At 37.6% G+C, this 27,960-nt stretch overlaps 1 protein-coding gene across 1 annotated transcript in view; it reads right to left on the minus strand.

Annotated features, from left to right (window-relative positions):
- APCDD1 (APC down-regulated 1) overlaps nt 1–27,740 on the minus strand; it is a gene marked incomplete at its 5' end in the record, with an annotated part of 52,817 nt that extends 25,077 nt beyond the window's left edge. The window contains 6 exon segments of the mRNA XM_043993498.1: nt 5,035–5,310; nt 5,312–5,338; nt 5,340–5,360; nt 5,362–5,569; nt 12,757–12,947; nt 27,672–27,740. Coding sequence (XP_043849433.1) covers nt 5,035–5,310; nt 5,312–5,338; nt 5,340–5,360; nt 5,362–5,569; nt 12,757–12,947; nt 27,672–27,740 — 792 coding nt within the window.
- Between the last annotated feature and the right edge of the window lie 220 nt (nt 27,741–27,960).

The raw sequence follows: 27,960 nt of genomic DNA on the forward strand, positions 1-27,960 counted from the left end.
GAAAATTAAGGAGAAAATCTTTTAGTCAAAGTTCAGAAAAATACCTTGGTGTTTCCTGGGCAACTGTCATTTTAACTTTTTGCAGAATCATAAGACCAGAAGGGACCTCCGAGGTCACACAATCCATCCCCTTGCCTTTTGGATGGGAGAGTACTGCACGAGTCCAGATCAATCTCTCCCTTTTTAAAATAGACCACGAAAGAAGGTAATCATAGAATCTCCCTTAAATCTCTTTCCAATGCTTAAGGACCCTTACTAACAAGAAATTTTCCCATGATTGATAGGGTAGGGGTGGGGGACATAAAACAACAACATCTAAGTTGTCCCAATACAGGTCAATTATCTTTCTGCTAATGCCAATTAACTTTGAGGTGTTTGAGATTCCCTTATATCAGAGTGTTGCTCCCAGAGGGAGTTAGTTGAGGTGAGCTTGGCAGTGCCATGGATGGATAGTCATCCTGTTTTTCAGCCAACCCTCATATTTTAATCAGAAAGATCTGAAAAAAATCTTCCTAACCCTCAGATGTTTTCAAGAAGCTCTGTATGTCTCTGTTCTCACTACAGATGGGCTCTGTTCTGAGGTATGGACACTGACCCAAGATGAAAATCCCTCTTATGAGTTCAAAGGGAAATGTTAGGAAAGTAGGGGAGGGGGAGGGACCAGAGGGAGAATGGGCCGAAGCCAGAAGCCTTATTAAACACTTAAAAGAAAAACCTTTGATTTTTTAGTCTCCCCTGGCCCCCATCTGAGAAGCCCCACACTACTAGGGGTTTAAGAGGGGGAACAGAAAATGAGGCAAAGCTAAGTTTAAGAGTAAAGATGTAATCAGTGAACTAATTCCTTTCATCCCAGAATTTGGAAACTGGAAAAGAACCTCAGAAATCATGAGGAGGTTAGTTTTTTTTTTTTTTATGTGATGTGTCTATAGTTACAGAAGCAAAAGTCAGACTGGAATCTAGATCCTCAGACCTGTGCCTCATTCTTCTATACAGGTCTCAATCAGAGGCTTCTTTCTATTTTTCTAAATGCTTTGATTTACTTTCCTCAATCCTGCAATCTCTGAGTCCTCATTCCTTGCCTCCCCCTCCCTCACACACAGATCCCATATAACCAATTTCTGATCAAAGTCTTGTTATTTCTATTTTCACGTGTTTTAGAGTATGTCCCTTTCTCCCCATCCACAACAGCTGTTTCCTGGGTACAGTTCCTCATCACTTGCCAGCTCGACTAGCAGTTGTTTTCCTTGTCCTCAAGTCCTCTCCCTATTCCAAATATACCCTCTAATCAGCTGGAAAGTGATCTTCCTAAAGCTCAGATATGACAATGTTACCCAAGTGCTTTGATCAGTCAGTGGTCCCCTATTACCTCCAGGATCAAATGTAATCTCCTCTGTTTTTGCTCTTAAAAATCTTCACAACCTGTTCCCTTCCTCTCTTTCTAGTCTTCTTACACTTTACTCCCCTTCCACATAGCATATAATCTAATGCTACTGCCTTCCATACTGTCCTACCATGCAGCACTTCATCGCATGATTCTTTGCTTTTTTTTATTGGCTGTTCCCTTAACTTAGAGGATTCCTCATTTCCACCGTCTGCTTTCTCTGGTCTCTTTCTAAACTCATGTTAAAACCCACCTGCCGTAAGGGGCATTTCTTGATACCTTGCTCCCTACCCCACTGTTAATGTTTTCCCTCTAAGATAGCCAATCCATTTACAGTGTGTATATCTTATATATACACAGTTGTTATACATGATTTCTCTTCCATTAGAAGGTGAGTCCCTTGAGGATCTGAACTGTGTTTTTCCCATTCTTTTGTAACTCTAAGGACTTACCTTGCCACACAGTAAGTACTTAATAAAGTGCTTGGTGATTGACTTCCATTTTGGTTATTTTCCTGCCAATTGGGAGGAGATAGAGTTAAACTATGTGAATTTTCATATGTCTTAATGATCATGTGAAGATCTGGGGTTTTTTTTTTGGCATGATAGGGGACTGTGCTCTACCATGCAGATCATAGATCCACAGCTCTAGAAGCCTCATCAAGGTCCATTTCCCCCTTATTTTATAAACAAGGACCTGAGACTCAAGATGTGAAGGGACTTATATGTAGTAAGCTGGAGTGGAATCCAGGCCCCTTTGCTCTTGTCCAGTAGCCTTCAGATCACAACCTGTCCTAGGGAGTTGCCCACAGCATGTAGAGCCTTACAGATGTTGTCAAGTGTGGAATGCAGAATTTGAATCCCTTTCTTACCTGACTCAATCCAGCACTCTACTACCTCCATGTTGCCTCTGTACTCGTTAGCATTTTCATCAAATATTTGGAAGATAGAAAGTCAAGGAAGGGCAAATGTGAGTCTGACGCTTAATGCTTTGGCAAAGACGAATTTCCTACATTTCCCCAAACCCTTTTATTCTATTTCTCATCACAAGAGGCAGAATGCCTTAGTGGATAAAGATGTGACTGCAGAGTCAGAAAGACATGAGTTCAAGTCTTTTTTCTGCCATATATTGGTGACCCTTGGCAGTCCACTTACCCTTTCTTTGCTCTAAGCGATTCTATAGGACTAAAAGTTATCAGTTGCAGAGAAGATGCCAACCTGAAATAGTAGGCGAGAGTTCTCTTATCTGGGAATAGGCTATACCAATGAAACAAAGGTTCATTTAGTGTCTTTCTCTATACCCACATATATTTGGAGAAATGGTTTCACTTATGAAGATGAAACCCAACACCCAGAAGGAAGTTTTTGCTGTTTGCTGTGTGTTTTTTTCCTACTACCATCTCAAACTAGGACATAAAAGTGCCTTGTTACCTAAACAAAGGACCGAATTCTGACAATCAAGATCCAAGTTAAACTTTCAGGGCTGATTAACAACTGTTCAGATTTCATTGAAGACTTGCCCATCAATCTTGGAAGCAGATTTTTTCCTCTTTCTGTCTCCTTTTTTTTCCCAAGGAATCAACCTACTGAAAGGGGTAACCTCTAGAAATTTTTATTTTGCCATTTTAAATAACATTTTGGAGGTTCAAAGACTTTCCCTGCAGAAGCTCTTTCTCATTACAACCACAAAGACCAAGAATTAAAGACTTCCCTTTTCCTCATACCCAGCTCACCTTTTTTTGTCCTTTTCAGATAGTTTGAAACATATGAGGCAGAAAGTAATGGCTCTGGCTCATGTTTCCCCTTGGAATAAATTTCAAATGGCCCTTGACTATCATTCTGGCAAGCTGCCAACTCAGAGTGATCTCCAAGTGGCTCTGCATCTCCATGCACGGGCTCATCAAATGTGTTTTGATTATATATACAAAGACATCTCCATGACAAAGATTCATTGGAGGAAATATTCCGGGCCAAGGAAACTTTCTCAGAAGATTTTATACAATTATAATAAAAGGGGAGTGTTTTTATTATGTGAGCTCATGATAAGATACATTCAAATAATCTCTACTACTGAGTAGTCTTTGAAAAGGGAAATATTCTGTGCTATCTCATCCAGTTATTATTTGCTTCAGAGCACGAGAAAAAAATCATTCTGATTCATACACACAAATATTAATGTGCACATATATACTCTCAAATAGACAGCATTAGGGAGCCATTGCTCTTAAGAGGTTGTCACCAAAGAAACTAGCAAATTCAAAGTATTTGGGTAAAGAACCCTAGAAATGTCAACACTCTAAGTTGATGCTTACTAGGGGAGTCTTTCTAACCTTGGCTGCATTCCACTTCTAACTATTCCATTCCTAGCTACCTATGGGTGGCTGGGGCTCAAGACATACTTCCCAGTCTTTCAAGTTTCCATACTTCTATTGGCTATAGCGAGCCCTTTGAAGCTCTTGGTAAGGATGACACACAGTAAAGCTTGTGCACAACCTTGTGGGAAACAGAAACACCAAGAGGGGTCTAGGTACCTTTCCAAGACAATCCCTCTTTATGTGTATATGATATTGGACATACTGTTTGCTTGACTTTTTGAGTCTATTGCTCTGTGGAACATACGTGACATGCATTAAGCTCTTGGAGAGAGGGAGAAGTGCTTTTTAAATGCATGATATTATTGTTGTTGAACTATAATATTAGAATCATCACTTACTTGTCTTACTCTTCTTCCTAATTGTGTTCTTTCTTACTACCCAATCTCTTCTCCAGTCTACCTTCCTCTTCTGTTAAGAGTCACTTCTACCATACATGAAATTGTTTTTCACAAGTTTTCTGAGAAATAGCATGACTAGCGGCTTGCAACCTGAAGACCTAAGCTTCTTACAAGTCCTATCTCTGCCACTTATTAGCTGTGAGACCATGGGAAAGTCCCTGAACCTATCTGACACTCAGTTTCTGCATCTATAAAATGGAGATTGCAAACTTTATATTACTTATCTCACAAAGACACTGTCAGAAAATGTTGTAAAGTTCTACATAGAACCATATACCCAAAACTGGAAGAGACCTTAGAGCCTGACTAGTCCAAATTTTTCTCATTTTTATAATTAAGAAAACTGAAGTCCAAGAAGTTGTGACTTACCCAAGGTCACAGAAGAGCATAAACAAGTTATTTTCATTGCTAGAGGGCAGCTTGGTGGTGTGATGGATAAAGTGTAGGGCCTGGAGTTAAGAAAGACCTGAGATAAAATCTGATCTCAGAAATGCAATAGCTGTATAACCCTGAGAAAATCATTTAACATGCATGCCTCAATTTCCCCCATTTGCAAATGGGAATAACTTACCCAATCTTGTTGTGAGGATAATATTGGTTAAAGTACTTTGCAAACCATAAAGCATTATATAAATGCTAGCTACTACTACTATTCTTATTGCCATTGTTATTGACACTACAATTTTCTTCATTTATCACTCATGGTTTTGTTTTTTTCTTCTCTTCTCCTATCTCTAACCCTACTTTTCACCTCTCAGCAGCCCAGTTCCCTGATGTGATCTGATTTTTTAAACTACTCAAAGGACTCACTTCTTCAGCTCATCTTAAATATAAAGTGGGAGATCCCTGGTGGTCCTGGAACAACACAAGGAAACAGATACCTTGGCATTTTGTAGGGGTGGCTGGTAACTCGATGGCCGGTAAAACATCCTTTGGCTGGAGTCAGTGTGAATGTCACCAAGGAACAGTTCCTCCACAAGGTGATCCAGGTTGTGATGGAGGTACTGTTTTTCTACTCGGATCAATTGAAGCTCATGCATAGCAAAATTCACTGCTCTCGTACACTCACGGCCATTTTCTTCCCTCCATAAATCATAGGTGGCATCCTGCACCCAGGGGTTATCTGAGGGGATGAAACCAGGGCACGTGCGATTTATCCAACTGACTAAGTCTTTCAGCAACAGCCCTCACTATGGCAGATGATCTGGGACATTATGTAGCTGGTAGTCTGCTTCAGTTCCTCCTCGGATGATCCAGGATGCTTGGCGAAGTCGATCTTACCCCTGATGACTAGAGTGTCAAGTAGGGTTGGTACAACGGTTACCACCATAATAAAACTGGTAGGCTTTGAAGGTATTATTGTGGTAGAATCGATAAGATCTGGTGACGAATTCTGGACCAGATCTCACTTCACATCTGGGAGAAGGAAAGAAAAAGGATTTTTTTTTTTAAAAGATAAAAAATATCTAAAAAATGAAAACCACTACAGCTTCCTGAAATGAAAAATACCACTAGAGAATATACTTTAGAGGTGGAAGAGATGTCAAAAATCATATAGCCAAATTCCCTAGTTTTACTTTTGACAAAAGGGAGCCTGGAGAAGTTCATAATTCATCCCCTGGTCACAAACATAGGAAGTTAATAATGTAGTATTCAAACTCAGGGTTCTTGGATTCCCAGATCCCAGGCCGTTTCTACTCCATTATGCTATCTCTCTAGACAGGCATTCCTTCAGGTTACAAATAGGCTCAGGATGTTAGAATCAACCCCTTAGGCATAATCTTTATCCTTCCTACAAATCTCATCCTTTCTATGTAAAAGGTAGGCTTCTGGATCAGAAAAGAAGTTCCATTCTTCAATTAGTTAAGAAAAATATATCATTCACATTTTGATTTTAGAAATATGGGAAACACTTTCTGCTGCTAATAAAAGAGAAAGTTTCAAACAATCCTTTTCATGAACCACTTTCCATACAATGAGCTGTGTTCTTAACATAAGCCCCATCACCTATGGGCTAACCCCTCCTCTTACCATATCCCTTCACTAAAAATAAGTAACTAAAAAACTATATGGTATTTCCTGGGGAAATATAAAGGCAAAAAAACATCACTTGCACAGTGTAATCTGAAAATTGACAAACTATTCCTTCTTGGGTTGGCTTTACAAAATGATACTTACTGCTCTAATTCTGTGTGCTCTTTTTTATAGGTGTCAATATTTGTTGGGAGGGAGGGAAGGAGAGAGATTTTTGTCACTTGCTTTGGATTCTTGGAAGGAGCAAACTGCTTTTGTCTAAAGACAAGTCTTCTTTCACTTTCCATGCAAATCAATGAAATGCTAAGGCTAGAAAGGACCTGAAGAAGTCACTGGGTCCATCTCCACTACAGTATTATCCTAAACCAATTGAAATACAACTCACCTAATGCTTATCATGTGCCTACTCTATCTAAGGCCCATGTGCTGGAAACTAAGAATACAAAGATGAAACAATACAGTCATCTTCCCTGGAAGAGCCTGCAATAAAAATAGTTGCAATATACTGTGCCTTGTATGAATCACAGTGAGATAGCTGGAGGTGGTTCATGTGTCTAGAGTATTGATATAAGATCTGTGAATATCAGGAGTTTGAATCTTGCTGCAGTCATTTACTAGCTATGTGACTGTGGGCGACTCACTTAAGATCTCTCAGCCTCAGTTTCCTCACCTACAAAATGGTAATAAAAGCACTTGCCTTAACAGGATTATTATGAGGATCAAATGAGATAATGTACTGTAGAATGTTTTGTAAACCTTAAATTGCTATGTAAATACTAGTACTTATATAAGAAAGGATTTTTATATTACACTATATCAGTAGTATTTCCAAAGGAAGGGAATTTACTATAATACTGGCATTTACAAAGGAAGATATGATGAGGACAAGGAAAAGATAAAAAAAATTCATCAAGAAATTTTCTTCTATTTGTTGGAGGGTTGGGAAGGATCTCCATATCATTTGACTAACCATTTATTATCAGAGAAGCTTCATGCAGGAAATGATACCACAGTTAGGCCATGGAAAAAAGAAGAGATTTCAACAGTAGTTATGAGTTTGAGGGAGAACCATTACAGAGAGACAGACCAGATAATAGTAAGATTAGGAATGGAGAGAATGGGAGTGGGAAAGTGGAGGAAAAGGAAAGGTACTTCCATGGATATATGGTGAATTCCACTTTTTTTCTTTTCATTTGTTCACTCTTTTGACCAAACCTACTGTTCCCTTCTTCATTTGTATGTTATGTGATTCTTTTCTTTTTTTAATGTTAGATTGTAAACTCTTTGAGGGCAGGCACTGTCCTTTGTCTCTTTTTGTATCCCCAGTGCTTAGCACAATGCCTGATACACAGGAGGTTCTTAATAAAGAGTTTATTAATTGATAGCATTACAGAGTTACAATTGGAAGAAGCCCTTAAGATTATCTAGTCATCTAGTCTAAACAGTCTCATTTTAGAGATGAAGAAACTGGAGCCCAAAGAAATGAAATAACTTGCCCAAGGTCAAACATGTAGAAAATAGCATAGCTTGGTTTTGAACCCAGGTCCTCTGATTCCAAAACCAGTGTTCCTGGTTAAAAATATTTATTTTTCTTATTAACAGAGTGGCTAAATGTTCTTAATCTGCTTGTCTTCTCTCTCATTCCTCTTGGGGCTGTTATTCTTTTTCCTTTCCACACCCTTTCTTGGCCCACTCAACTATTTATTGGTGCATCTCATTTTATCACCTACTCAACTAACTATTTTTTAATTCTTTCCCCTTTTGTAGAAGGACCCCTTTATTCCCTCGCCTTAAGTATCTTTCAAAACATTCCTTGTCAACCTCCCTAAACTTCTACACCTCTCCTATTTTGGCAAGTTTTCTCATTTTTGTTTTTTTGTGTTTTTCCCCTCAGTTTAAAGCTAGTGACAATATTTTTGAATAGTCAAAACTCAGCTTTTTATTCTTGTGAGACACAAGGTATACACTGGTCGGATCAACTCTTATTTAGCCTTTATATGAAAGCATCACAATTAGTAAGGTAGTGGCAGTTCAATCTCCATTCAGTTTAAATTTGGCTTTCTTTTTAGCGAGTAAAAAGGAGATGCCAATTAATGTTAGCTAAGAATAAGAACCTAATTGTAACCAAGAACCTTCAATTACAGGATCCTATTATTTTTTCAAGGATACAATGGGGCAAACTACCTTTTTTGGTTTCTTAGGGTGCCATTAAAGTATATAAACAACAGGAATTGACCCTTTACTATGCTAAGAAATTATTTCATTATCAATGTTTTGCTTAAGTGCTATGTATACTGCTAAAATTTCCTTAATTCACATGTGAAATTATACTTAGCAGAAAAAAAGGGCAAATTTTCATTTAATGTACTATTCAAGGAATAGTCCAGTGCCTTTGGTCTGTGGTTCTTAACAATTATGTTCTAAATTATGGCATTAATACATTGTTTTTAAATGCTACCAGTATCATCATCTCCACTGCCAACAGAAAAATGTCTTCCTTGATATTCCAAATGGGAATAAAATTACTTAGGATTAGTGTAAGGTTTTGTGCCCAATTCAAAGGCAAGGCTATTTCCCATGAGAAATTTAACCATCTTTTCCTTTTAATTTCCACTGATACTTGATCCTCATCACCTTAGATAAGGACTACTGAATCATATCTCAACTTGCACCATCATTGTCAAGTTAATCTTTCTAAACATCCCATTTTATCACCCTCATTACCTTGCTCAAAATATCTTTGATGACTCTCTAATGTTTATAGCGTAAAATTCACATAGCAGGTGCTTAATAGATGTTTATTGAATGGCTGACAAATTCCTTATACCTATCATTCAAACTCCTTTACAATCTTACCTCAAGTGAATTATCTTTCCAGAACTTATCTTCCATTACTTCCATAACAAAATTTCAACTAAATTACTTCCCCCTGATATATTCCTTATGCTTTCTTCTATGATTTTGGCTCTCATTACCTATCTAAAATCAGCTTCCCCTCTCCCCATCATTTAAGATACATCTCAAATCTTTCTTACTTCATTCTCTTATGGATGATACCACTGTTTCTCAAAGTGTGGGTGCACAGACCTTGGAAGTCATTTGAGGCCTGTTCAGGGGGTCTGAAAAGAACACAATTATTTTAATAATAAAAATAATTAAGAAACAAATTTTTGTTTATCTAAAACATGATAAATATAGTAGATATAATCACACAAACAAAAGCCCTTTGGGGCCCTCAATAAATTTTCAGGAGTCCTTGACCCAAAGAATTTGGAACTGCTAGCCCTATACTACACACTGCAAAAAGGTTATAACTTATCTTATGCTATACCTTTTATACTATCACCTTGTGTTATTTAACTTTTCTCCTTCCAACTAAATTGTAAGCCAGTTTCAGGCAAGGGACTTATCTTTTACTTCTTTCAATCCCCTTTAGAGCCTGGACCATGGAGAATGCCCCTCATTAAATATTTTCTGATTCGACCTTGTGAAATAGCATAAAATGTGTTCAGTTTACCTAGCAGGCACCAGATATACAAATGGAAGGATGTTGGGGAAAAGTGTTTGCTGCTGAGCCACTCTCTCAATGCACAAATCTTCTGCACCATATGGGTAATCCTTATTGTTTTCTGTGGGGTCACAACCTTGGAGTCTAATTCCACGTCCAAAACCAATTTCTTCCATTTTTTGAAGTCTTGTGAATAGTAAGTAAACATTATGTTCATTATTCTTGAGAGGGAGTATGGATAGTGGATAGAAGGCTCTTGCTGGAGTCAAAAGACCTAGGTTCAAATTCTGCACCTGATATATACTGACCATGTGATCACAGCCTAAGGTACTTTAACCCCTCAGTGCCCCAAGTAATTCTCTAAAGCTACAGACTAGTTGTGGACTTGTATTGGCAATGGTCTTTTCTGCACTGGAAAGTTGGTTATACCAGTGAAATCACAGTTTGTATCAACCTCTCCTACCCTATAAAGATACCCACCAAAAATTTTTTTACACTTCATAATCATTCTGAATATCACTGAAATGTGTGTCAAGGAATTGATTATAATTGTTATAGAAGAGAGGAGGTTTTTTTGAACAGATGAAAGTAAAAAGAGGCATTTACTAACTATGTGATCTAAGAAACTTCTTCAAGAAAAAAAAGTCACAAATTATTGCTTTGGGAAACTCTTTAAGGCAGAAAGTTACATAAGAATTGCCTTTCTGCATTAGTTTGGGGTAATTTCCATGCCAGGGTTTTCCAACTCTGATAGACTCAAAAGAACAGACAAAAACAAACAAAACAAAAAACCATTTCACTTAAGAGAAATGACTATTAAAATAAAAAATGCGGCATCAAGTAACTTCAATCACTTCTATTAAAAATAAACTGTGTGTTGTACAATTGCAATGCTTAATACTTTTTCTGTTTGATAATGAAGAGCACTTCAAGGCTTCATGGTGAAAAATATAACTGAATACCAATGAGCTTTTAATTGTTTTACAACTTTAGCCAATGAATAATTTACCAAAAGAATATTTAAAGGGAGGGATATTTTATTTCTTCATGGATCAATCAAAATTCTTGAAAAATATGTCTAGAATTGATATTAGGAAAACATCTAACTTCTCCTAAACAGCCCTTCATCTCCCCACATCTAAACAAAATTACAACTATAACACATCTAAAATAGGTTGGATCCTGCGAAGAAGCCACTTTAAAACTGTACTTTAACCTGTTCTATTTTATTCAATTCTATTCTAAAACATTGGGAAGGCAAAAATGGCAAAGCCTCTTTAGGGAGCTTGAAAGAATCTGAAAGCCACCAATTTGGTTAATAAGAATCTTGAGTCATTCTGTATAGAATAACATTGGTGGATAGTAAGCTTCGAAGGAGAGAAGTGCGTGTCATGAAATCAAGGTTGTCAGAGTAACCTTTTCGTGATTAGACAAAAGACAGACCCAGAAATGCTGAGATTATATAGACTGATATTTCTCTTTTCTGTTGTTAGTATTCTGACAGGAAAAAAGAAAGGAAATAAAGAGCTGTTCTAGGAAACTGGAACTATATAAAGTAGCAACTACCACTTAGAAAGACTAGTTAGTTAAGAAAATCACTAAGGAAACATATGATCAAAGGACTTTCACTTGATGTCAGAAGCCACAATGAGGTACAAAGAGTAAAGGCATCATTTATGTGTCTGAGATCTATGATCATAGCTCTAAGTGTCCAAAAAATACAAGAAAAGTCAAAAGTTACTACTCCCAGTAACCTTAGAAGGGATCTCTCCCAGCTGCTCCAGTCTCTTCCTCAATTACCTCAGATTTACCTTTTATATATTTTCTACTTATGTAGATATGTACATTGTGCTACAACAATTATTTAATCTCATTTTTATATCACCAGTTAACACAGAAGATACTTGGTTAGGGGACAGCTAGGTGGCACAGTGGGTAAAGCACTGATCCTGAGTTCTAATCCTGCCTCAGGTACTTGACACTTACTAGCTGTGTGACCCTTGGGCAAGTCACTTAACTCTCATTGCCCGCCAAAAACAACAACAACCAAAAAAAATAAAGAACTACTTTGGTTTAAGTACAAGAGGGAAAGGACATTAGGAAGTAATTACCAAGTGGAAAGGTGGGGGGGTGGGTACCTGCATGCTTCAAGTCTTTCAAAATATTTAATTGTACATTTTGAGTTATTTATTAAGGATTATATTTTATTCATTTGTTAACAATTTGTGTTTATATTGTTATCTCAATATAAATATGTTTTATATATGAAAGACTGAATTACATATTGATTTTACTCTCACCTTTGGGATAAACCAAATCATTTGTCCAGATACCACCTCTGACTTGGTGGCAGCTGCCTATAGTGCCCAGGAAGAAAGAAATCAGCCTACTTAGATCCAGCCTTGGTGACTCAGAACTGTTAAATGGCAAACAAATTTCACAGGCTTCAGATTCTTCGACTCACAGGACTTCTGGATTACTTTTGATAACCTAGTGCTCAGTGATAAATCTCATATCTGTGGCAGAAAAAAAAAGAAACCAAGAAATATGTTCTTGTCTAGTAGAGATAAATCTAGTGCCTTTCTCTTTCCTGTTAAAGCCTTAAAGTCATATATTGCATTAGTTGAATATGACTACAGTATTTAGACCATAAGGAGCTAACTATGATTCGGAGGGGTGGTGAAATACAGATACTTAATTCACTTGCTAATGACTTTTTTTTTATATAAACAAAGCAGTACGCTACAGTTCGGTAAACAAGGTTCCATTCACTGAGTCTATGTGGTCAACTGTGGTTACAGTATAATCTGTCCCTGAGCATAAGGTTTTCAACAGTACTTGGCTCTGTTTCTTTACCCGAAGAAACTTTTGGGTTTTTTTTTAATTGCAGTGCCTTTGGGGATAAAATTTAGATAACAGGGAGTAGAGTTTTCATTGAATATTACAGGTAGTTTCTTTGCATCTGAGATATCTGACAATGGATAAGAAAGTATATTTTTTCATTGCCCCCTCATTGCAAAGCTCTGTAAATATTTCCCACCACTACCTTTGTCTTTCTTACCCTGTGGAGACCCAGTGGCCTTCATGGTGGGTGGGCATCTGCACAGTGATCCGGTTGGCTCCATTGTGGAGGTGCTTGAGCATGTGATGACAATGGGATTCCTTGAAAGCTCTCCAAGCGCCATCTTCTCTAAAGGATCGAGGATGGGATCTGCTATCTGGGTGAAGAAGGGCAGAACCTTCTCCCAGCCCTAGGAAAGAAAAACAAGTGAAAAAAGTTAGTCAATAGTTCTCCAGAGCTAAGGAACCCTCTACACAAATCAGGCTGAAACAATCTGTGCAAACAGTATGGATTGATAAAGCATTCTGTTTATAACATTTGGTCTTATTAGTAGGAACTTTTTTTCCTACTAGAGAGATGTTTTTCTCTGTCAGTTTTACTGCTAATTCCTCTTAATGGTTCTCAGAGGGGTAATTTCCACAAAGTTGTTTCCTGTATCCAACAGGCTTGTAAGCCTCTCCTTGGTCCCCTTCCATAATCCCTGGGACACCTGGCCTTCTCCTTAACCATTCCAGAGGCTACTTGGCTGTTGAGACAATATTACACTCCCTCCTGTCCTGTAAAAAAGGCCAATTTTATCAAACAATAAATATTAACAAAACTGGTATGTTAAGCTGTATGCACAACAGGGGATATAAAAGCATAAGAAATCTCAAAGAATTTATAATCTACTTGGGAAAAGACAACCTATAAACATGCATATATGTGTGTATATGTATACATGTATATGTGCACATACATACATGGAGTTCTCCCCTGCTACACATATGAAAACCAGAGCATAAGACAATATAATCACAAACTGCTCATTTTATAGTACAAATAAATAAAGAATTCAAAAAGGGAGAGATCAATTGAGGGTGAAGTCATCAGGGAAGGGAGATGGGAGTCAGACTGAGTCTTGAGGATATAGATGGGGAGCGAGCATGTTGGGGGGAGTCTTTGGTGGGTGGTAGGGACAGTCAGGAGATTGATTCTCTGTGGAGACTTAGAGGACTAGAATAAGATGTAGAGACCACTATAGCAGGAAGGAAAGAAGGAAATGAGCATTTATTTAAGAACCTAACTACATGCTATAGTACTTGTGCTAGGTGTTTGCAAATATTACCTCACTGGATCTTTACAAGACCCCTGGGAGTGGGTGCTATTATTATCCCTGTTTTACAAGTGAAGCAGCCCTGAACAAACAGATTAAGTGACTTGCACAGAGCCACAAGGTAGTAAGTATCTGAGAAAGGGCTTGAACTCAGGTTCTTCCTGACTCTAGACACAAAAGTGCCAGCAGGGTGAAGGGTTTAAAAGCATAGGATCTAATATCTGCAGCTTTGGCAGGCAATAGAGGATCTGGTTAGGGCAGAGATCTGTTGCTATAGGGTACCAATAGAGTCTCAGAAGACAGCAAATCAAGGCAACAAGCATTTATTAAGCACCTACTATGTGCCAGGCATCATGTTCGGTACTGAGGAAACAAAGAAAGGGGGGAAGCAGTCTCTGCTCTCCAGGAGCTTGTCAGTCTATTTAAGGGAGATAATGGGCAAATAACTATTTATGAACAAATACCAACAGAATAAATAGGTGGTAATCTTCAGAGGGAGGGCACTGAGATTAAGGAAGACCGGGAAAGGTTTCTGGAGGTGAGACTTTGGTTAAGACCTAACAGAAACCAGGGAAATCACTAATACTAGGTCAAGCTTTTGTGGAAGTGAGGCGGGACAGTATTATTCCCTCCCTCATATGGACAAGTTGTCTATAAGGGAAGTTTTCATACCTTAGGAAAAAATATAGAGTTCCTTTAGCCTCAATAAGTATCATAGGTGATGAAGGAAATATAAAAGGCTTTGGTTTTAGAATCAGGGTGTCTTAGAATCCTGGCTCCTGCACTTACCACTTTGTAGGGCCCTTGGGGCAAATCACTGAATTTCTCCAGATCTCAGTTTTTCTCATCTGTAAAATGAGAGGTTTGGACTATTCTAAAGGCCCCTTCCAGGTCGAGGCCTATCCTCCTAATGGAGATCCTCCTGGAACTCTCAATATCCTCATTATTTAACATTCAAACAAGCAACACTCATTTAGCAATCTAATATTTGGGATCTTAGAATCTAGAGTAGGAAGGGATTTGAGAGATCATCTATTTTAACCCCACTTACTTATTTACAGATGGGAAAACCTAATGCCTGAGGAGTACTCCATCATAAACAAAATTAGGTATTTATTTCAAAGTTCTAAAATGTTGAAAGTAATTCCAATTATATTCCTCATATCAAGTTACTTTACAAAAGTAGAAAAAATACATGTCTAAAAAGTTTAGGAGTCAGGACAAGGATTATGAGATGAATATGAAACTGATTGAAGGTGTTAATGTTATAAAACATTTAATAGGAGTTTCAAATGAAAGTAAGATAGTGCTCCCTACATTACTCCATCCACCCCCCCTTTTTTGTCAGGGTGATGAGGGTTAAGTGATTTGCCCAGGTTCACACAGCTAGTGTCAAGTGTCTGAGGCCAGATTTTGAACTCAAGACCTCCTGAATCCAGGGCTGGTGCTTTATCCACTGTGCCATCTATCTGATCCCTCCCTATATTACTCTTGATTATTACAAGTTCAATAACTTACCTGAAAAAATATTTCAGTCCAGTCATGCTTAAAATCCTTTACATAATGTGCATCATCTAATGTTGTATTAACAGTTATAATTAATGTAGTTCTTTAGAGAAGTGGTTGCTGTATATCACAACTGTTGGGGGGGAGGGGAAACAACTATATGATACAGTGGATAGAGTACAAAGCCTGAAGTTAGGAAGACTCATCTTCATGAGTTCAAATCCAACCTCAGACACTTACTCGCTGTGTGACCCTGGACAAATCACTTCCTTCAGTTTCCTTATCTATAAAAGAGCTAGAGAAAGAAATGGCAAAACACTCCAGTATCTTTGCCAAGAAAACTCCAAAGGGGTTGATGAAGAGTCAGAAATGACTGAAAACAACTAAACAATAGCATCTAAGAAAATCTAAGAAAGGAAAAGTTGGTAGACTAAAGAAAAAAAAAACAGCATTTAGTATTTTTAAATTTGCAAAGTGCTTTATGGATACTATTTCATTTGATTCTCCTAACAACCCTGTGAGATAGGTAAAATTATTACCCCCATTTTACAGCTGAGGAAACTGAGGCTGAGGGCTTAAGTGACTTGCCCAGGGTCACACAGCTAAGTGTATGAGGAAGAATTTGAACTCAGTTCTTCTTGACACCAACTCCAGCACTCTATCTAGTTGTTTGGGTCAGAGGTAAGTTGCCCAAGGCTAGCTCTAAGACCAGAGAGAACTTGCTCCAAATCATACAATGGGGAAGTAAGAATCAGGACTCAAGTTCAAGTCCTCTGAGTCAAAATCAAGGCCTCCCTTCACTACTATTCTGTGAAGTTTCTGCGAATTAACTTGTTCCCAGTCTCCCTATTATCTTTTAACTTTGGTCACTAAGTACAACACAGTGAAAACAAGACTGTCAAGGTAATGTATATATAAGTTAGGGTTGATTATTGTAGCAAACCAAATGGTATAGCTGCTAGCATAGGCTAAGGAAAATGAATGGCAGAGAATAACTCATTCCATGACTGGAATACTAAAATGTGTACCTTAATTCATTATAAACCCTAACATGCTCAGTTATTTAGATATGATAACAATACTAGCTAGCATTGGTGTAGTACTTTAAGGTTGCAAAGCACTTTACAAATATTATTTATTTCATTTGATCCTCACAACAACTCTGAGAAGTAGTTTTTGTTGTTGTTATTCCCATTTTATAAATGAGAAAATTGAGGCTGACAGAGGTTAAGTAACTTGCCTAAGATTCAACAGATCATATGGGTCTGAGGTAAAATTTGAACATAGTCTCACTGACTGCAAGTCCAGTGATCTATCCTCTCTACCACCTAGCTGCCTCTTATTCTGGGTACTAGAGAATAAAGTTAGGCATCTGAAAAGCAGAGAGGTTCTAAAATGCCTAGATATTATCCTGCTAATCAGTGATCCTAAAGATGACTGAGAAGGAGATGTTCAGGGATGCTGGACAATTTATCTCAACTGGGAAGGAAGAGGAGGGGAAGGGATAGAGGGGGAGAGAAAATAAGCTGTTTACATCACTCTTCCATGTTAAGGGGGAGAGGGATAGTAGGGAGCAAATAGATGAAAATGTATATGAGAATAGGATGGAAGGAAATACATAAAATTAAAAGGTTTTGCACAAACAAATCTGATTGCAGCTAAAATTAGAATGGAAAGAGTTAACTGGCAGAAAATCTTTGAAGCAAATTTCTCAGATATTATATGATTCATTATATGATCTCCCACAAACAAACAGGAAAAAAAGATAGAGAGAAGGAGCAAGGAAGGAAAGAAGGGAGGAATGAAAGAAGAGAGGAAGAAAGAAGGGAGGGAGGGGGAAAGAGAAAGAGAAGCTATGTTCTCACCTCTTCCTATTCAGAGGCTCCAATATGGAGAAAAAACCTTGCCAATATATAATAAACTCAAAGTAAGTACCTAAATTTAGTAGTGAGGACAAGATACCATAAAGTTTTTGTTGTTCAGTTGTTTCCATCTCTTAGTGACCTGGTGGACCACAACATATCAATACTGTCCATGGAGTTCTTTTTAGCAAAGATACTGGAGGGGTTTGCCATTTCTTTCTCCATTAAGACAAACAGAGGTTAAGTGACTTGCCCAGGGTCACACACCTAGTAAATATCTGAAGCTAGATTTGAATTTAGGTCTTGCTGACTCAATGCCCAGTGCTCTTTTCACTGAGCCACCTAGCTGCCTATTATGAAGCTACAACAATAAATTTAAATGGTGTGTTGTTTTTTTTAAAGTCTTTCCATTTGAAAAATCAACATCTTTAACAAGTAAGGGAATGAAATCAATAGTTCAAATGAAAGAAAGGATACTTGTAGTATGGCAGATACAGTACCCTTCTCTAAACGCCCTTTTCAATCTACAGTTGGCTATTAAATATTCACTCGGCTGTTACAGTGTAGAAAACATGGAAGCCAGCTGTAGGATGTGTGGCTAGACTTCTTGTAAATGGAAGGAAATGAAAATTCACTTAAAAGCATTAATCTAGGCAACACTGGAGACTAAGCATAGCAACATGGCATCCTTGGACCCTGAAAGCTTGTGCTCTGAAGAATCAGGTAATGTGGTGTTTATAGATCACATTAGTTACAGATTTCATCTAATTCTAAGGCCTTTTGGATTCCACTCTAGGAAGGGTTTCCAATAAACAAGGTGTTTAGGTAAAAACTGGGTCTTTGGAGGGACAGCTAGGTGGCACAGTGATAAGCACTGGCCCTGGATTCAGGGCAACCTGAATTCAAATTCAGCCTCAGACACTTGACACTAGCTGTGTGACCATGGCCAGTCACTTTAGCCCTCATTGCCCCTCCAAAAAACAAAACACAACAAAAATAAGTCTTTTGTTAACAAAATAGAAAATTTCCATTCTTTTTTTTTTGTGGGGCAATGAGGGTTAAGTGACTGGCCCAGGGTCATGCAGCTAGTAAGTGTCAAGTGTCTGAGGCCAGATTTGAACTCAGGTACTCCTGAATCCAGGGCCAGTGCTTTATCCACTTTGCCACCTAGCTGCCCCAAAAAGTCCATTCTACAAACATTCTATCACAACATTTTTTTCCTTTCTCTGTATTTAGTTTTTTGGGATCTTGAATGATAGAAGCATCTGGTGGTGCAATGGAGAGAATGCTAGCCCCAGGGGTAGGAAGATCTGAGTTCAAATATGGCCTTAGACACTTACTAGTTGAGTGACCCAAAGAAAATGACTTAACCTCTGTTCACTTCAATTTCCCCAATTGTAGTATAGGCATAATAATATCGGGGTTCAGAGTTGTTGTAAGGAATGAGATATTTATTTATCTATTAATTCATTCATTTATTTATTTTTAGGAATGAGATATTTATAAACATTATTAGCACAGTGCCTAGGAGATAGGAGGTAGTTAATAAGTGTTTATTCCTTCCTCCTACCTTGATAGACATAGCTTCATACCAGGAGTTTAGATCCTCTACCCTCATATCTTTAAAAGGGTATCTGATAGTAATGAAGTTACTTTATGTGTATTCAAATTTATATATACATTTATCTAGTTTTTAAAAATAGCTACCTGGAATGCTCAGGGAATGGGATGTTGTGGTTAACTGAAATTTGGAGTTAATTAAGAGTTAACTAAAAGCTCGATTCAGTTTGGTTGTTCAACATCCTCCCTTCTTATAGTGAGCATCTTTCTTTGATGACTCAGGAATCCAGCAGTGCCTCAGGCTCATCATTGTAAATATTAATTATCCTTGGACAGGACTTCATTTTCAGAAAGCAAAAGAGATTGAACCACCTGGACCAACTTCTGGACATATCCAAGCTTGAGGTTTGTGGTTGTTGTTATTGTTTGTTTGAATCCAATATGTTTATCTTCTCCCTGTGTTCTATATTATGACAGTAAAGAATGTGGGAGGAAACCACCACATGCACAAGCTAACTAAGGGGCTCGGTTAGAAAAATTATTGTAAATGCTTGATTCAGGTTTACTCTAGATAAGTCTTTTGTTTCTTTGGTTTTTGGTGGGGCAATGAGAGTTAAATGACTTGCCCAGGGTCACACAGCTAGTAAGTGTTAAGTGTCTGAGGTTGGATTTGAACTCAGGTCCTCCTGAATCCAGGGCCCATGCTTTATCCACTGTGCCACCTAGCTGCCCCCCTCTAGAAAATTCTTGACAAGGGAAAGGGACCAAATAATAGTCAGATAGAGAAGAAGGGGTTGTAAGATACTAGCCAACAGCATGACTTTGGGCAACTGATCCTTCATATTCTTATGCTTCATCCCATTTAGAGTAAGATAATCAATAGTAGCCTACCTTACACGTGTGGTGAGCAGCAATTAATAAAATATATTGGTGAAATGTTTTATAAATATCAAGTACTGTGAAAACACTCAACAATAATTATAACAATGTTTGTAATAGAATGAGGTTTGGTCCAAGGAGGGTGCATCTTGAATTCCATCCAAGTACCCAAACAATTTTTTTCTAAAACTATTCTCATGCACAATTAAGTCCCAGGAAAAGGATCCTGGGGAGAATCATAGTGAAACTCTGATATATGCATAATAGGCTTCCTCCTATGGGCAGCAAGCATGGGTGGAGACTCTGTATATAAACTGTGAACAGCAAATGAAGTCTTTAGGGCAAAAGGGTACCTACCACTTAGCAAATTACCACTTTCAAAGCAGTAAATGATACTTTTACATTCTGATACATTTGTTTAACTTTTCAAGAGCAAGTGATTTACTCCTAGGGATTAGATTATTCTTGCCAACATCCTTAAATCCTGCCAAAATGATCTTAATTAGGATCACAACAATCAATTTTCTATTCTTGGAGCAGAAGTTCTCGGTAATAACAGTTTTAAAGACAGGGTTCCATATAAAAGAAAAGAAAAAGAGCTCACCTTGTGACCAGAAACCAAATGAACATTGGGTGTTGAATTACTTGGGCTGTCTACACTGCCTAAATTCACCAGATGATGGCTGTGGAGAGCTGATCTTAGCATACTTATTCTACAAATGATACACATGCAGCCCCTCTCTTTGATCTACACCAACAATAGTAAACACCATTCCCTACTTGTGATGCTTTCATCCATGATATGTGTAAACTGACACCCCCAAAAAGAGATTGTGCTCATTTTTTTGTTGTTGTTGTTGGGGGTAGAGTGAAGAGATTTTGTGGGACAGAGGACAGGAATCTCTGAAAATCTATGTTTATACAGGTTACAAGTGGAGAAAGGCTTAATCAATTTGATTAGTCTGATTAATATGAACATCCATTCTTGATCATTCTGCCCTATAATTTCAACTTTTTTGAACAGCAGCTTTTAGTGTATTAATTATCCAAATAATTCTAATAGTTTTAGGAAACTGAAAGTTTAATAGTTTTAGCAAACTGAAAGCAAAAGAGTTTTCTAAAAGGTAACTGACAAGATAAAAGGAGGGGGAAAAGGCTAATAAAAAACCTTATGAACTATAATTTTAACATTTTATCCTTTGTGGAAACTCCAACCTAAATAACATGTTAAGAATATGATTCTATTTCTACTATAACCATACTATATTTCAAGTTACAACTTGTCTGAAACATGAAAACTTTCTAGCAGGTAAAAATGCAACTGATTAGCTTAAATATAGGTAATTATTTATCCATGCAATTGCTCTGCCCAATTAAATAAACAGGCATTGCCATAAACTACTGTTTGATGTGGTAATTGTTAGATAAACACCAGGAGGCCTTTCTATTTTCATCACTACAGTCACAAACAAAACCCCTTTTTCTCCCCTTTTTCTCTCTTTCCTCCCCACTCCCTTTTCTAAGGTGGAATAGAGTGGAATATACATTTCTTGTGCAGTTACCAATGAAGGCTTTCATTTTTTTTCTTTTGCTAGAAAGAGTAACATAAAAATTTATGCTCATCACATGCTACTTTGATTTTGGCTGACCATCAGGTGTTCTCCTGGAAAGTCCTGGGACTTTCTAACACAATTCTCCAATATGGAGATCAGAATGTAAGTAGAGATTCCAAAGCCTCTCCTTGGTAATCTTCAAACTGATTTCTGGGGGCACTAACCCTTCTCCTTCCCCTCCAGAGAAGGGTTCGCTGTGGTTTGCTAGGACTTCCAGCAGAGGGAAAGGGGAGCAACAGTCCCCAACTTTCTCTTTTCTGCATAGGATTTTGACTGTCAGCAATCTCTACCTCCAGGAATTTACTGTTTCCCCAGTACCCTCCCCCATGGTGACTGCAAAGCTTCATGGAATTAAAATATAGATCCTGCTCACAAACCAAGTGGTGGGGGGGAAGCCAGGTGGAGCAGTGGACAAAGCACCAAACTCCGAATTCAGGAGGACCAGAGTTCAAATCTCTAATCCAAAGGTTTAATCATTTTGAACCATCACCTATATGGGATCCCTGGAAAACACACTATGTGGCTTTTCACTATCACTTAATGGACAAGAAAACTGAGCAGGAAAACAAAATACAAAGCTGACTGATCAATTTAGTTCCAAAGCCTTCCTTTTCCCTCACTCAAAGGTTGATTTTTTCTTTAGTCACCTGGATACTTCCATGCTTTCCATTTCCCTGATCTGAAGAGAGGCAAAAATATGTACATATATTTGGAAGGTATAAAATCATGAATATACTTTTGAATGATTCTTAGCTTGTAACAGTCTGTTGATCTTTTAATTGACTGTGTCAACTGCCAAGTTGATCAAAGTTCTGTTTTCCTACTAAAAAACAGAATGTAATTATGAAACACACTTGCCACCTGTGCTTTGCTCTTCATCTTTCTAAGAGAAGAAAGAGAAGAGTTCTCTGTTGCCTTGTTCATTACTGCTTGGGTCACAGACTAAAACAGCAAGACCGCCACACCTAGATGTGTTCATGAAATTTGTGCCTTTGTTTTTAAAGTCATTTTATCTTTATATTTAGGTTCCCACACCATTTTTCCTACTGTTCTGAAAAAAGGTCAAGAATGGAAAAGGGAACATTTTCTTGGCTTCATGAAATTCTTCCAGCAATTATTTTTCTGGCAATTACTTAAGATCTAGAGTGGCAGGTATGTTCAGGGATCTATTGCTTTTATTTTAACAGATGAGGAACTAAGGTTTCAGAGAGGTTGAATGACTTGACCAACATACAGAAATCATGATTAGCAAGGCCAGGATTCAACCCAGGTCCTCAAACTGCCAATAAGTGCATTTGCCATCACTATCTAACCTATCAATATTCTTTAAGCTTTTTTCAGATTCAAGCTGTCATTATAGAAATAGTTAAAAGTTTGGGCACTTGGATGAAACTAAAGAGCTTCATTTCAGTGGGGCGGGGGGGGGGTGGAGATCAATTCTATTAATAGTAGGCCATTAAAATTCCGTTTTAAAAAAGAGGTTCTGGGGGCAGCTAGGTGGTGCACTTGGATAGAGCACCAGCCCTGGAGTCAGGAGTACCTGATTCAAAATCTGGCCTCAGACACTTAACACTTACTGGCTGTGTGACCCTGGGCAAGTCACTTAACCCCAATTGCCTCACACAAAAAAATAGAGAGGACAATTAGTGGAACAAATTAGGTACATACAACATACTGGAAAAAAAAAATTCTCACAATATCAGCACCAAATTTTAGAATCAAATATTTCCATTATAGACAAATCAATTATATAAGGATCGTTCATGTTGATCTTTGTTCCTGAAGGTAAATGATTTTAGAAAGTAACATCAGAAACTTTTACACTTTTTTTATATTACCTGAGAAAGAGTTAAAGGGCAATTTCTAGCAACACACTTTCTTTGACATTCAATATCTTGTACTTTTTGAATACGAGTAGTCAGTAGACCTAAAAACTGTAGTCTTGACTCTATCACTGCACAATTTTAGAGAAGAAGGCATTCAACTTCTCTGGGTCTCAGTTTTCCCATCTGAAAACAAGACAATTAAACCAGATAATCTATAGAGTTCCTGTCAGTTCTAATATTCTGTTAATTGACTTGAAATAGCTAATACAATCATATCCATAAATTGAATGGAAGAAGAATGAATCTGACAAATACACTGTCATTTGGAGTTGGGTCTTAAATTTGCAGTTAAAAGAACAACTTTCAAAAAAGTTTTCAAAAAATTTTAAAACACAATGAGCTCTAATCTCTTTATTGCATATCTTACTGCCCTGTAGGTAAGAAAGGTTTTTAGACAACAGCTTTAATTTTTTCTGCTAAAACATGAAAAAAATAGTCATAATTTGACCTTTGACTATCAGTGGCTTAGTCAAGGAAGAGTAATTTTAAAATTAAAACCATGCATCCACTTATAATGGTCTTTGTGACTTCCTTAGTTATTCTTCATAAGTATTTACCTACCTTCAAACTCTCACAACTGAAGTTATAGGACAGATAAAAACCATCCTCAAAAACATTGTGAGAAGAACCCACATTTGGAGAGCAAGGCATTGAATTCAGGTAAAGAATGGATTGCCCCAAGTTTCCCAAATGCATTTCTTCACAAAACATTTAAGAGCAAATTTATTAAAATTTGCATACACAATTGCATAACTGGAGGCAATATATTGATTTCAGATTTTCTGATGATTGAAAAATGATTACTGTGGATGAGAAGGTAAAGTGTGAACAACAGTAAGAGGTATGGTGTAATGGATAAAAAGAAGTATGGTATAATGAATACAAGACTTGGAGTTAGGAAGACTTGTGTTCAAATCCCAACCCAAACTAGCTATGTGACTCTGGACAAGTCACTAAACCCCAGTTTCTCTATCTGTAAAATGAGGGTGATAAAATAGTACCTACTTCAGCATCATTATGAGGCTCAAATGAGATAATGTACTATATATAAACACTTTAAATACCTTGAAATGATATATAAATTAGTTATCATTATAAAATCAACTGTAAGAAAAAATCTGACTTATTCATTACTTAAAATATTTCAGTAGTTTTCATCATATTTATAGCCAAAATTAGTAAAAGCTTTAGCACTTTAAAATGACCTGAGAACTTTTAGAAATCACTGTATCACCAAATACCAACTAGTATAATACATGACATAAAAAAGAATTTTGTAAAATCCCTGATATCAAAATGGAACAGGGATATACCATACATATGTAACCCAAGCAGATCTTTGCCCTCTTTGAAGGGTAGGAGATATTGGTACCTGTTTTGCATCAAAACACTTTAACCAAATAAAAATAAGAAATTCTGCATTCCATTTTTCCACTGTATCTGAGATTTTATCCAGTACTCTTTGAAAATATATTGCTTTATAATAAATTGTTAATAATTTTCTCATTTCAGACATGAAGCTATGCAAATTCCTGGTACCTGTTCCTTCAGCTCTTCTTGATATATCTACAGTATTATTTGATAAGTTATAATTGTTCTAAAGTTTTGTCCACAGTGGATTCCTTCTTGAATTGGATGACATATTGTGAATGCCCTTTGTCAACTATAGCTTCCTAGTCCTTATTTTTTATCCCACTTTCTTAAAAATAGCAATGACTCCAAGTACTACTTCCCCTCCCAAAACATTTCCTCCAGTTGCCTTCTGTAAGAAAAATATTGGATTTATAGTCAGAAGACCAGGGTTTCAATCTTATCTCTGCCACTAACTTTGTGATGTAAGTAAGTCATTTGATTTATTGGGGCCTCTGTTTCCTCATCTGTAACATAAAAAGGGTGTGACTAGATTAGGGGTTCTTAATCTTTTTGTGTCATGGACCCCCTTTGGCAGATTGGTGAGATCTATATGCCCCTTGTACAATTCACGTATAAAATGCATCAAATAAATTATAGAGATTTACAAAGGAAAGCAACTATATTGAAAAAGTGATCCAAATATTTTTTTAAAACAAATTCACAGACCTGGGATTAAGAGCCCTTGGACTATAGGATCTTTTCAAGCCCCCAAATCCTTTGAGTCTCAGAATCAGACTCATCCTCCTCTAAGATTCCCTTAACATCTTCTGACCCTAGAAACTTGATAGGGAGATAAGGGTTACCATAAGTCTTCAGATCAAGATTTGGGAAAGGACCAATCTGAGGTACCATTGGAGTTCCTATGGTCATGCATCTGGCTCATAGAAATTTCAGGCCATGGATTGGCTAGGTGGGGTAACTCTAAGAACATTTACTTCTTAATGATGCTATGTCTGAATTGGACCAGGCAACAAGTTTAAGCATCCAGTCACTCATTACTTTTCTAATTCAAGAGGTAATGATGTTTTTAAAAATGCTTAACTTCAGCTAACTTTTCATATTCTTTTGTTTTAAGTCCATTAGACTACATTTTTTTCCTTCACAAGATATAACTATAGATGAAAAAATGGACAATTTCCCCTGTTTCATCTCTCATCTCTCTCTCTCTCTTTTGGTGGCAGCTGCTGTTTTGATCTGTTCATTGGCTCTGATTTGTTTCATGTTTCAGCCAAAGATTAAAACTGCTCTGTAATTCTAAGCAGATGGGCCTGGGAGTCCAACCCTATAATTATACCTTCTCTCTTTTGCCCTCTAACTGCAAGACTCCCATTCTGACTTTTAAACTCCCAAATCACTGGGTCTGAAAGTACACCTTGGCCATAAGGAGGGTCTGGCTTAAGCAGTCAGGCTGACACAGCCTATGGCATTGGTAGCTGGACAGCCTGCAGGATGTCTATAAAGAAAGCATCAGCCTCCTCAGTTAATGCATTTTCCTATAATTCTAAGAAGAATTCAAATTGATTCTAAGATCAGCGACAGCTTATCCAAACCCAGGTTCCTGCTCTAAACCTGAGAAAATGAATTTACTTGGGATGATAATCATAACCTAGACATATACCCAGTGAACACCTGTGATGTAACTCAGTTGCTAACAAGGAAGAGGAATGAGTATTCCTAGAGATGTAACTTCCAGCAAGCCAGGGGGTGTCACTGCAATATTTTGCATTCATCTGAAGAAATAGAAGAATCAATCCTAAAAAATATTAACTTACAGTTTTACAAAACACTTTTCTCACAACAGCATTGTAAGGGAGATATTACAAGTATTATCCCCATTTTCTGGATGAAGCAAGTGAGGCTCAGAGTTAGCAACTTCCTAAAGGTCACATAGCTAGTAAATGGCAGAATTTGGATGAAAATGCGAGTCCTCCAATGCCAAGAGCCGTGTGTTTCCTCAGCAAGGGCACTACAACAAGCTGCTTTACTCAAATATATTATCATTATAGTTTGCTGCTCATGTTATGCCAAGCAGTCATGCTCTACTAGTTACTTTATGGGCTGTAATATAATCCTGATCTTTCTTTTACCTGTCCAATTTTCCTAAAAGAACATTCCAAAATCTCCCAAAAGCAAGTAATATACCTGGCTGAGGTCTAGAATCTTTCACCATGTTCATTTGGGAATTTGGAAAGTTTAATCAAATCAGATCAAACCAGAACATCAGGGAAAGAGCACCTTAAATTCAGATAAGCCCTGTGAGACCTTCCTTGGATTATTAAATCTTTGGTAAAGTATTTGTTCCTACTTTCAGATTGCAACCAAAGACTTCAGGAATGCTTATGCATGGGAATCTAAAAAAATGGCATTTCAGAATTGAATCAGTAAGCAGCTATCATTCAGAGCTGAAATAAATAATTTACCCAACCAATACTCTTCCAAGAAATTTAGAGATAAACACGTGGAACTTTTTCCATAAAAGATCATAGTTATTCTTTAGAGTCCCATAAAAACTTGGACCACATCAAGAGTCACTCTATGGGCTTTGTGATGTTAAAAAAAATGACCACAAGGCACATAATTTTTATATAGCATCTCTTCATATAGTTGGGAAATGCCAAAGAAGGAATAAAAACATTTGCCAAATTTTTATATTGACCCTGGAGGTAAAAAGAAAGGGGGGAAAGCCAGTCAGCTTGTCTTCGCATATAGGAAAATTCACGCAGCACAAGGCTTTAAGGCAGGCACGACATTAAAAAAGAGTCCTCACATGGGTCTAGGAAGAGATGGAGTGACAGAAATTGAACGGGAGGCTCCCCCTGAGCCTTTCGGAGCTATTGTTGGATCATGGATAGATAGAGCTGGAAACACTCTCAGAGGCCATGTCTTCCCAACCTATTAATTTTACAGATGAGGGAACTGAGGTCTAAGAAAGTTAATTGATTTGAATACTCCAGACTTTTGGATCCATTCCCAAGTATTTCTATGTCCCCAATTTGACTATTGCTGTTATCATGGATAATTATTATAAATAAGCATTATATTTTCAGCACTTCAGCGGGGGGGGGGGGGGGAGGACGGGGGGAGTAGCACTCACTCACCAATGTAAAAGGAGGGCCAGGAACAGGTTTCTGACCAGGCTGGCTGTAGGGATGGGACATTTCCCAGTTTTTCTTCTATACCACCACTGCCTCCCTCCTTCTTCCTCTCCTCCTCCTCCTCCTCCTTCCTCCCTCCTCCTCCTCTCTCCTCCTCCTCCGGGCGCCTAGGACACTGTCAGTAACTATTCCTTTCCAGTGCAACATTTTGGGCTTCTTCACATCAAAGTGATGCTAAAGTTTCTTGCCTTCTCTTCCTTCCCTCCACCCGAAGCCGGAAGAAAATTCCACTAC

The sequence above is a fragment of the Dromiciops gliroides genome, chromosome 1 (assembly GCF_019393635.1).
Source record: "Dromiciops gliroides isolate mDroGli1 chromosome 1, mDroGli1.pri, whole genome shotgun sequence".
Lineage (NCBI taxonomy): Eukaryota > Metazoa > Chordata > Mammalia > Microbiotheria > Microbiotheriidae > Dromiciops > Dromiciops gliroides.